This window comes from Eschrichtius robustus, chromosome 10 (assembly GCF_028021215.1).
Source record: "Eschrichtius robustus isolate mEscRob2 chromosome 10, mEscRob2.pri, whole genome shotgun sequence".
NCBI classification, from domain to species: Eukaryota; Metazoa; Chordata; class Mammalia; order Artiodactyla; family Eschrichtiidae; genus Eschrichtius; species Eschrichtius robustus.
This window is the reverse complement of record NC_090833.1, coordinates 103,899,115-103,910,072: the sequence shown is the minus strand read 5'-3', so window position 1 is coordinate 103,910,072 and position 10,958 is coordinate 103,899,115. Positions and strand designations below refer to the sequence as shown.

The 10,958-nt window shown below is 48.5% G+C and overlaps 1 protein-coding gene across 3 annotated transcripts in view; it reads left to right on the top strand.

Annotated features, from left to right (window-relative positions):
• Positions 1-2,308: 2,308 nt before the first annotated feature.
• BIN3 (bridging integrator 3) overlaps positions 2,309-10,958 on the top strand; it is a 46,791-nt gene continuing 38,141 nt past the window's right edge. For 2 of the 3 annotated variants that reach the window (XR_011075161.1, XM_068552852.1), the window contains exon 1: positions 2,309-2,401. Coding sequence is in view for 1 of the 3 variants with exons in the window: in XM_068552852.1 (XP_068408953.1) it covers positions 2,394-2,401 (8 nt within the window). In the remaining 2 variants the exon portion in view is untranslated. The remainder of the gene's footprint in view (positions 2,402-10,958) is intronic. The other variant, XM_068552853.1, reaches the window with a different exon arrangement.

Below are 10,958 nucleotides of genomic sequence, written 5' to 3'. Positions count from 1 at the left end.
GATGCCTGCCTCAGCCCAGCATCCAACCTCAGCCCAGCAGGCCTCGAGCTGAGCCAATGAGCCACAGGTAAGGAGACGGAGCTCAGCTCAGAGCAGGCACTCTCCTTACAGACTCCCAGGAAGCCAGCACTCTTCCTAGTCCCCTCAAAAGTCCTGAGGGCTACATGAAAGGTTTGGGGTTGAAAGTAAGCAGCACAGCCTTAGTAGGGCCTCAGTCTGAATCCTTCCATCCCAGAAGGTATGTTTGGCTTCATTCCAAGACATCCATGATTCCTCAGACCAGCTCACTTCTCTGGGTTTGCCTCTCTGTTCGGGCCCCATCTCACATGCCTTCCCCGTTCTCCTGTTTCCTGAGGGCCTCTGGAGTCAACAAGAGAGTTGACTTGGATTCTCAGAATATTGGAGACTTTGGTGATGTGATCCATCCACTCCTCTTTTAAATGAGGGGACCAAGGCCCAGAAAGGAGATGGGACTTGTCAGCTGTAGGGTCAAAGAACTAGAGTCCAGTACTCCTCCAGATTCTTAATCTAGAACTCATCATTCTTGCCCTGCAGGATGTGGTTTCCACCCCACAGCCCTGAAACAGACTTGCCCTGGGTTATGGCGGTTGCCTAGGTTAACACTTGGAAATTCTTTAGCACTGTGGGGCAATAACTAGGGGAGACAGAGTAGGGGGAAAGGAGGAAGCAGGTGGGGAAGCCATCCGCAGGCGCTGAAATTCCAGGAGCCTCATAAACACACTGCACCCTCCGTCCATTCATCACACCCCGTGCAAAGCAGCAAGGAATGTCCCTCCCTTTGCCCACAGTCTCTGCCCCAGCTGCCCTTTGGTGACTTCTCTTCTTCCTCTTTACTCTTCAAGGCTGCTCTAGTGCTCATTTTGGCCTGTTTCCTGAGGGGTAACAATGGTGATGAAGCTGATCTGTGTGATGTGCTTGGGGGCCCACTCAAGAATGGAAATAGAAAATATAAATGAGAGACTACCTCCCCTGGACAATTTTCTGAGCTCCCCTATTCCCCCTGGCCAAGCCCTCCACCCTGCCCTGGGAGGTCAGAACAAACTATACATTTCTTTGCTCTAGTTCATCAGCTTAACTACTCCCCAAGCATCCCTTATAACACTAAAGCCCATTTGAAGCAGAATTCCTAGAGAGAAGGCCCTTGGGGGCCCAGCAGTTACCAGCAGCCTCACTGCCTGCTGCTCTCTCTTCTAAGGCAGAGAGGTTTTGGAGGGTGAGAAAGCCAACTTGGCCCAGAACAGCTTAGGAGGAATTTTGGAAGACCCACGGCAAGTGAGCTGCTTGCCTGGAACTCAGTCCTCTTCTCAGCCACCATAGGTTCCCTCTGCCTGGACCCTCCCCAGCCCTCCCCTGAGACTCACCGGGCCAGCCTGATTTGCCTTCAGGACGTGGCTTACCCATTGGCTCCTCCCAGAAGCCTTCACTAAAACTCCATGTGCAGTTTGGGGCGGGGGGGCCTTACAGGCTGCCACAGCACTTTCTTTCCCATCATATACTATTACTTAGTTGCCTGTTTATCTCTCCTTCCAGGTAAGTAGCCCTGGGAGGGCATAAGGGCAGGATCCGTACTGCTTTTTCATGGTTGTATCCTTGAAGTTAGCTCAGTGCCTGGCACATTGTAGGAGCCCAATGAATATGTGTTAAATGAATGAGCATAAAAATGAAACCATTCACATCATTTGGGTTCTGTAGTGCGGAGCACAGAGGGAAGACTGGAAGACTGGGAGCAACCCTTACTCTTTGTCCTCTTTTGTTGAGTAAATCCACAGAACATTCCAACCTGAAAAGCACTATTCTATTTCTATTCAGAGCCCTGTGCCATTTTGGAGGAGCGAAAAGATCCATTTGTTTCTTTGTAACAGGTAACTATGTACAGGGTACAAAATTTAAAAGATACAAAAGACCGTACAGTGAATGTAAGTCTCCCTCACACCCACTCCTTCATCGCTCCTTTCGCCCCTGCCCCCGCTAGACAATTAATTACTGCTACTGTCCCTGGATGAGAAATCTCTTTACAAACTGAAAAACTAAGGCAATCCCCGGTTAAGCAACACGTGTAGTCCGTGGAGGAGAATTTTACCAAGTCAGCGTTTAAGGCACAAAACGCACCCAGGGGTCCTCATGCCCCCGCCACAGGCTAAGTCCTCTGGAGCCCCTAAGCCTAGGCGCGAGAGTCGCTGGCCAGGGCAACTCCGCGAAAGCTAGCGGCAGAGGAAGGGTTAATGCGTCTGGCCCCGCCCTCCAGACCCGCCTCTTCCGGGCAGAGGGGGACGGGGCTCACGTCACTTCCTGGAGACTGGCTGAATCCGGAAGCGATCCCCCAGGACCGAGTTGCAGCTGAGGACCCCGGCGGCAGGGCCAGGTTCGGGACCATGAGCTGGTGAGTGGGGCCCAGGCGGCGGGGTCAGCTGGAGCCCCCGGCCTGCAATGCGCTTTGCTCTGCGTCCGTCCGACTTGAGTCCCTTGACCCGCGCTGCCCGCGGACCCTCCGCCCCGGAGCAGGGCCCGATTAGCCCCAGCCCGTGGGGTCGTTCAAAGGGCCTTCCTCTGGTGCTTTCCTGGAGGCTCCAGCTCTCGGCAGGCCTCACCGGTAGGTGGGGCGGGGGATCCCTTTAGAGTGGTATCCCGCGTCTGTTTCCTGACTCTGTCCCAAGGAGCCGGTCCCGTCCGTCTTCTCTCAGCTGCGTGAAGTGAGGGACGCCCTTGTTACCTCCTTTACTGAATATCCGTTGAGAAATATCCACTTCTCTCTCCCCCGTGGGCATCTCTTCACCACTGCCAGGTGGCCCTCACTCTGGCCGTCTGAGCTCAGTTCATGGATCAAAACCCCTAGCTTTCAGATGAGTAGCCTTTGCCCCACTGAGTCTTCAAGAGACAAAACTTGCTTCTCTTTCGGAAGGGGCCAGAATTACACACCCGCCCTCCCAGTATGGGATTGGACTAATTTTTTTCTGGGGCCTTACGCACTCATTGCTTTCGCTGTTAAATTAACATAAGTAAGTTTAAATGTTATGGGAACTATCAAGCCATGAGAAAAGAAGCCAGGAAGCCTCAGAGTAGTAGTCACAACTCCAGAGCTGGCACGTGCGTTGCTATGGAACTGTATGATACTTGGCTCATAGTAGACACTTGATAATGTTCAGTGGTTGATTTCTTTTGTAAGACTCAATTTGCCCAAAGGACCTTACCTTCAGGCTTAAGGGCCTATATATCCACAACCCAAACCTCAGGGCATCCAACTAAAGTGTGCTTGTATGAATGCATTGACCCCCGGAGATGTACAAGATGAATCAGTCCTTTTGGAATCCAAGTTACATTAACATAGGGTACACGTTTGCCACTCTCTCCTCAGAGTCTAGCCTGTTTCTTTACGAAAAGTGCACTAGTTATGCTTTAGCTAGTTATGAACGAGTGAAGATGGTAGAATATTCTTTAGGAAGGCTCTTGCAGGCTCACATTTGGCCATCAATGGAGACTAAGCTCTGGCCACAAACAACTGATGTCATTCAGTGTCAGGGACAGCTCTGTAATGTAAAATGTAAGCCATTTCTCTCCCCTCCTCCCCCCTGCTTCTTAGACGAAGATTGACTGACAGATGTCAGACAATCAGCACCAGCACGTGGAGGGCAGCCCCGAGCAATCCCCTAACAAGCCCCAGCAGGAGCTGCTCCTTTTCCCTCCACCTTTGCTCCAGGAGGCCGATAGGGGGCTGGAGCCTTAAAAAGCTAACTTTCGCATCTTGTTATAACCTAGTTAGTGATGGGCATAGTGGCAATCCTTCAATTCCCCTTCCTAGAGGAATTACTTCCTTAAAGGACCAATCTGGGTCCCTTTACTTTGTGATGTAGATGTCTTCTTGCCTGCTGCATCTTGAATCTTTGGAGTTCTCTTACCTGATGTCTCAAAAAGCAGACAGTACAGGTGCTTTACATTGCCTAGACTGGCATTTACAATTCTTAAGAATGAATCGACCTTTTCTTCACAAATCAGGAGAAGAGTAGAGCAGAGACCACTAAAGGTAGAGGATTCTCTGGGTGATCTGAGATGCATTGTTTCCACCTGTCTTACAGAAATCTTTTTTCTGAAAAACTAATAGCCTATTTCAGGCTGGAGAGAATTGAAATTGACAAGTAACTGCCCAGCCAAAGCTGAGATTTTATCCAGTAGAATTAATTTAACAATACACACGCATCTTGGCACCTCCTTGGACTGAGGGTCACAACCAAAAGGGTGGCTTTGTCCCTCAAAGCTGAGGTTCCTTTCTCTTCCTCCTTAGAGGGCTTCTACGTCATCTCTTGCGTGGCCCCTGACCCTCTCTCCCTGAGAGGGGAACAGCACCAGCGCCTGGGCACACAATTGCACTCAGTTCCTGGCTCAATGGCTGGCAAGGGCACCAGGGTTGGGTCCTTCTGATTCACTCCTGGAGTGGTTTTCCTGCTCCCAGAATGAATCCATCCATTCATCCGTGATTGGAATTCTCAGTGGGGGAAGAGACCAGAGTGACGTAGAGCCATCATGGGAGGCTGATGCCCAAGGTCAAGTTCACCAAGCACGTGGGATATGCCAGCCATCGTCGAATAAGGCCTAAGGGTACGCGGCCCATGGTCCCCAGAGGGTAGCCATTGTTCTGGGCTAGGCTGGGCTTTCAAAATGTCACAGTGAGAAATGTCCAATATTGGCGCCCTTTGCACACTGTGGACTTTGCATGAAGAGTGAGAGGTCTTTGTTCTCTGCTTCCTCAGTGCATGCAGCCTGCCCACCGCCTGTTTGTTTAGTGGGCACTTGCTGCCTTCCTGTACCATCTACTCATCCATCCGTCCACCGGTCTGCTTTTCAGCAAGGTGGCCCAGTGGTGGGCTCTGCTCGGAGGAAGGCATTTGATGTTTACATCTCAGATCACTGATCCACCTCTTGACCCCAAGCCAAGTGCTGCTTTCTTACCCCTCCTCCTCCGTGTCACCCCCTCTCTCCCTGTGTGTGTGTGTGTGTGTGTGTGTGTGTGTGTGTCTTTATTATGGTGTGGAGGGAGAATTAAATGGAATTAAGGATAGCGACCTTAATCTTGCTTAGCTGTCTCCAGGACCCGTAGCCTTCCTTGGAACCACACACCTTCATGGTGATCTTAGGCTTCAGTGACAAGGAAAAAGGAGCACTGCTGGAGGAAATCGTCCTATACCTAGAGGTTCAGGAGTTTGACTCAGAAGGAAGGAAATTAAAGTCAGTGCGGATAAATTCGGTAGGAGTTGGAGTGCTGAGTTCAGGCTCTGGTTCCCTCATTCACAGTGTGGCCTGGTTAGGCATCTGATCTTCCTCTGTCTTGTTTTCTCCAATTATGACATGGAATGGATAAGCTCAGCTGACACTTTGTCACCCAGACCTGTTGTGAAAAGAATGGAAACCCTGCAGATGCGATTTCTTTTTCTGACTCTTCTGGGCTCTTCTGCCCCTTAAATATTGGTATTCCTCAGGGAACATCTTTTTTTTTTTTTTTTTTTTTTTTTTCCTGTTCTCACCATGTATACCCTCCCCATCATCTTCAGGATAAAGGCCTAACTCTGGGCCATGGCTTATAAGGCCCTTCTGGATCTGGCTGTCCCCCTTCACTCCTGTGTCCAAGCTTTTCCTGGTCTCTCGTGCCCCTGCTCCTCTGTACGTGCCGTTCCCCTGCCCGAAATGCCCTTTACTCCCCTCACCTCCCCACCCGCCATCCCCCAGGCCAACATCCACTTATCCTTCAAGAGTCAGGGCGGGCTTCAGCTCCTCTGAGGGTCTTCCCTGAACGGCCCCCCATACCCTGCCAAGCTGAGTGGGGTGCCCCTCCTCTGACCACCGTTAGCATCTGAACTTGAATTCTTGGCTTACTTTTCAGTCAGCCCACTAGTCCGTGAGCTGTTGAAAACAGAGGCTGTCTCTTGGTCACCACTGTATCCCTAGCGCTGTTCCCGGCAATCAGTAAATGTTTACTGAATGTATGAATGAGAACTTTATTCCCATTTACTGACTTGCCTTCACTCAGGAAAAAATTTAAGATAAAAATGTGCAAAAGCTACTGGCCACTTCCTGAAGTGAAGAGCCTCTAAGCGTGCTATTGTTAACATGAAGAAGTGGCTTCCGAGGCTCTCTGAGGCTGTCTCAGTTCTCTGCCCTCCCCTCCCCACCCATCCCCCACCCAGACTCCTTTATTCTCGAACTCCATGGTGCTTCTCTTGTAGTACTCCCACGCTATCCACGCATCACAAACGTGAGCCTCTCTCCCACATAAAGTCCGTGAGAGCAGGATCTACAGCGTCTCCATCTGTGTGTACACATACTGTCTTGCACATAGTGGGTACCTAATCGGTAATCGTCAAATGAAGTGGATGGAATACAAAGAAAGGACGGTAAACTGCTGGGTCAGAGGGAACCATCCGTGCAATTGCAAACATTTTCTCGGTGGAGGCTCTTTTCCCTCTAGCGTCACCAGTGCTATCTTACATTCATATAGTGCTTTTAACTTTGCACATTACTTTCCCATCCATTCTCTGATATCATCCCCACATCTACCCTTTGAAGTTTGCAGTTCAGGGCTGATTATCTCCCTTTGACAACTTATCCGAATTCACTCACCTGGCAGAACTGGAACTGAAGCCTGCATCTCCTGAGTACTCCCTGTGCTTAAACAGGAACATTAGGAAAGTGGAAGACCATTCCCAAGCTGATTGGATCCCAGAGGAAGGTGTCTGACTTTGCTAGGCCGTATTGACATCACCAGGTTGGTAGTGAGTTACAGGAAGTGACCAGTTTTCACAGGTAAAGTGATAGAGGAAGTCCTGTGTCCTGCAGACCTCCAGGTATTCTGGACCATCTCAGCTTCTTCCTATTCTGGGGCCTCCCTGCATGGGGCAGCCTTATCACTTGCTTCTGTGACTTTGGACAGGCCAGGCTCTCCCCAAGCTTCTTCCTCCTGTGTAAAGATCATAGTAATGCCTAGAAGACAGGGACCCCATGAGGAGCCCATGAGATTCTATATTCAACATTGTTTTGGGAACAAATGTAAAACTCTTCTTTCAGCCGTTTGTAACAAGGGGGGAAGGGACCTTTTCCCGATTTTGGAGTAGTTGGAAAGAGTCAAGTACCTTGAGTCCCACAGCTTCGTAGTCAAAGGTGTTTTCTTGTATATTATACTTTTAAGTAAATGTGTTGAGGTAGCTTTCAAATTGGCAGTTAAACTATTAAAGTTGTTCTCCCAAAACCATTATTCTGGTGGCTAATCTATTAAGTAGAGCCCAGTATAGTTTGTTGCACACAGATAGTGCTCAATGAATCTTTGTTGATTTAATGCATATCAAACAGTTTTTAATGTACAAGGGCCTGTGCTAAACACTGGGAGACATTCAAAATGCTTTAAGAATCCATCCTTGTCTTCGGCCGGTGTATGGAAAGTACCAGAGTTTCACAAGAATGACAGCAGATCGCTAAACATCCCTGTGGCAGCATCAAGAAAGACTTCAAGCAGAGGATGTGATTTTTAACTGAACCTTGACTTAGCGAGCGTGTCCTGTTGCAGTGGGGAACGGGAGGGGGGGGGTGCAGGTTAGAAGAACGGTGTGAAAAAGGTGTGTGGAGACAGAATGCGTGAAGAGTGTTGGGGGCAGGCAGTCAGGAGGCCAGCTTGGGTTTAGTAAATAGTGATTTGGGTAGAAGCTTCATTGATGAAAGCTGGCACTGCGGTTGGGGCCATATTGTAAGTGCTTTCAGTGCCATGCTGAGGAATTGAAATTGAGCCTAGCCTTCTGAAAATTGAAGGTTTTTGAGCGGGGAAGTGGCAGGGCAAAAGCAATGATTTTTGTCAGGTTAATTTGGCAGTGGTCTGCAGGATAACTCAGAAAAGAGAAAGAATAGAGTTGGGGGCGGGGCACCTTGGACAGTGGCTTCCAAAGTTTTTTGACCACAACTTGCAGTCAGAAATGCCTTTGATATCAACAGACACACAAACACACACACACACACGAAATAAGTTTCACATTGTATGGGTACAATGCACTCAGATATTTTCTACTATGTTCTATTTTGTTTTTTAAAGAATGACCCACTTCAGTTGATTTCATGACTGATTTTGATAGATGTTTACAATGGAATGATGTGTAGCAGTGTAAATGATCGGTGAGGGATGGGTGTATCTAGGAGTTTATTACAAATATTCAGACTAGAAGCTCATACCTGTGACTCCAGCCAGGTAAAGATAGTGTTGTTTATTTGGTTGTTTGTCATTGGTTATAAATAAGGAATACAGAAGGGGCGGCTGTAAAGAAAGCTGGCTGGTTCTGCATAAGAACTTATTGCATAGATTTGAAAGCCGCCAACCACTTTACATAGAAAAGAAAACCCAGGTGGACAAAAGCCTAAATCAAGGTGTTCCATTTAGCAGTAATCAGGGAGAGCAGGTTAAACCAACATTGAGAAATGAAATGTCATTTCACAGCCATCAGACTGGCAAAAATGGTAAATTTAGCCTGGCAATGCCAAGTATCTGAGGATGAGGAGCAGTGAGAACTGGCATCCGCTGAGTGGGGTGGCGGGGTGGGGAATTGATACAGCTGCTGGGAGATTTTGCAGTACCTCACACAGTCAAAGATGGGCCTGCCCCTCACGCAGAGAAACTTCTGCACCTGTGCAGCAGGAGACCTGAGCAGAAATGTCCGCTGCTTCATTGTTTATACATGTCCAGCCTCTGAAGAATGGGAAAATAAAACATGGTATCATTACATAGCGAAATATGCAGTGTCAAAATGAATGAAGTCGAGCCATGTGTATCAGCAGGGGCAAATCTCAGAAACATAAGGCCCAACGTAAAAGGCTAGTTTGGAAATGATACATTCAATACTGTACTATTTGTATAAAGTTTAGATCTGTAAAACAACACTATGTTGTGCTTATGGATTCAAACTTATAAAGCAAAAGTATAGGATTAATAAACACTGAGTTTGGGGTAGTGGTTGCCTCAAGGATAACAGGAGGGAGGGAAGGAAGGAAATGGGATCAGGCTGGAACACTCAGGGAGCTTCAGCAGTATCTGTGCTGGTGTACTGCTTGAAGAATAAGACCTGAAGCAAGTATGGCTCAGTGTTAGAATTTGACAATGCTAGGTGGTGGGTACATGAGTATTTATTATATGTGCTCTGCTCTATAATTTTCTGAGTGTTTCCAATATTTCTGTAACTATCATCATGCCTAGCCTGACCAGTATGATGGCTAAGGCTGACCTCATAGCAGGAGAATTATTGCCTCCTGTGGCCAAAAGCTGGGGATGACCGAGGCAGGCGGGCCTAGAAGTGGGTTTCCATCCCAGCCCTCTTTCCGCTTCTGGGGGCCAAACCTTCAACAGAGAAGAGGAAACGGTGGAGTGAAAGCTCTTTTTAAGATTCCTGGTTGGGGGCTTCCCTGATGGCGCAGTGGTGTGGTTGAGAATCTGCCTGCCAGTGCAGGGGACACGGGTTCGAGCCCTGGTCTGGGAGGATCCCACATGCCGCGGAGCAACTAGGCCCGTGAGCCACAATTACTGAGCCTGCGCGTCTGGAGCCTGTGCTCCGCAACGAGAGAGGCCGCGATAGTGAGAGGCCCGCGCACTAGGCCCGTGAGCCACAATTACTGAGCCTGCGCGTCTGGAGCCTGTGCTCCGCAACAGGAGAGGCCACGATAATGAGAGGCCCGCGCACCGCGATGAAGAGTGGCCCCCGCTCGCCGCAACTAGAGAAAGCCCTCGCACAGAAACGAAGACCCAACACAGCCATAAATAAATAAATAAATAGATAAACCCAAAGTTAAAAAAAAAAAAAAAAAAGAAGAAGATCACCTGAGACCAGATTAAAGGAGTACAGGCCCCGCACACCCCCTAATCTTACCAGCAATCCTGCTCTTGAACCCTTGCCATAAAACTCCTCACCAAACTCCCCTGGGTTGGGACACATACCTTCCGAGTGCAGGAGCCCACTGTGTCCCCCTTTGCCTGGCAAAGCAATAAAGCTATTCTTAAAAAAAAAAAAAAAAAAAGATTCCTGGTTGGTAAAGGACAGAAGTGAGAATGAGATTAGAGCTACTGCCTCAGCTGGTCTGGTGCTTCTCAGACTCTGTCTGCCCTCAGCCACTGTGAACCCATCAGAGTGGAAGTCAGGCCATAGGAGGATTCTCTCAGGCTTGTTCAGTAGGCAGGACAAGACCTTTCACCTCCAAATGTCTTCTGATTCCCTTTTATAAAATGGGAAAACCGAGTTTCTACCTCTTCTTATCTTAACAGGTTAGAATGAGAATAGGTAGTAACTTGTCTGCCAAATATTAGGAGTTTCTTAAAGAGCTGCCAAAAAAAAAAAAATCCAAACCACCTCCCTGAATTGCCTTCCTTCCTCTCTTTTCTTGACCTTTGGATGCTCCATCAGCCTCCAAACTTGTGTCACAAATCCCTTTACTACTCACGAAGAAGTCACCACTCAATTTTAAGCAAATATATTAACTTGGACCTGGTAGTGGTGATTATGGTAGGGACTACTGCGTGCTCCCCAAACAGAAAACAACCATTTCAGGTTTCCTGACCATACTTACCTCTGTGTAATTTTGTGCAAGTCCCCCATCTGGGCCTCAGTTTGATCATCATCATCAAAATACCACCACCATCGTCTTTACGACAGATACTCCCAGGCTGCTTACTGTAGGCTGGGAACGATTTTAAAGATTAAACTCATTTAGCTTTCACAGCGACCCTATAAAATAGGTATATTATGGTCCTATTTTATAGAGAGGGAAACTGAGACACAGGAAAATTAGGTAAGTTGTCCAAGTCTCAGAGCTGGCAGTTGGCAGAGCCAGATCTTGAACCCAGGCAGCCTGGCTCCACAGTCCACCCCCTCATCCAGTGCGCCGTCTCTTGGGTGAAATACGGGAGGGCAGCACTTTGAATGAGCTGA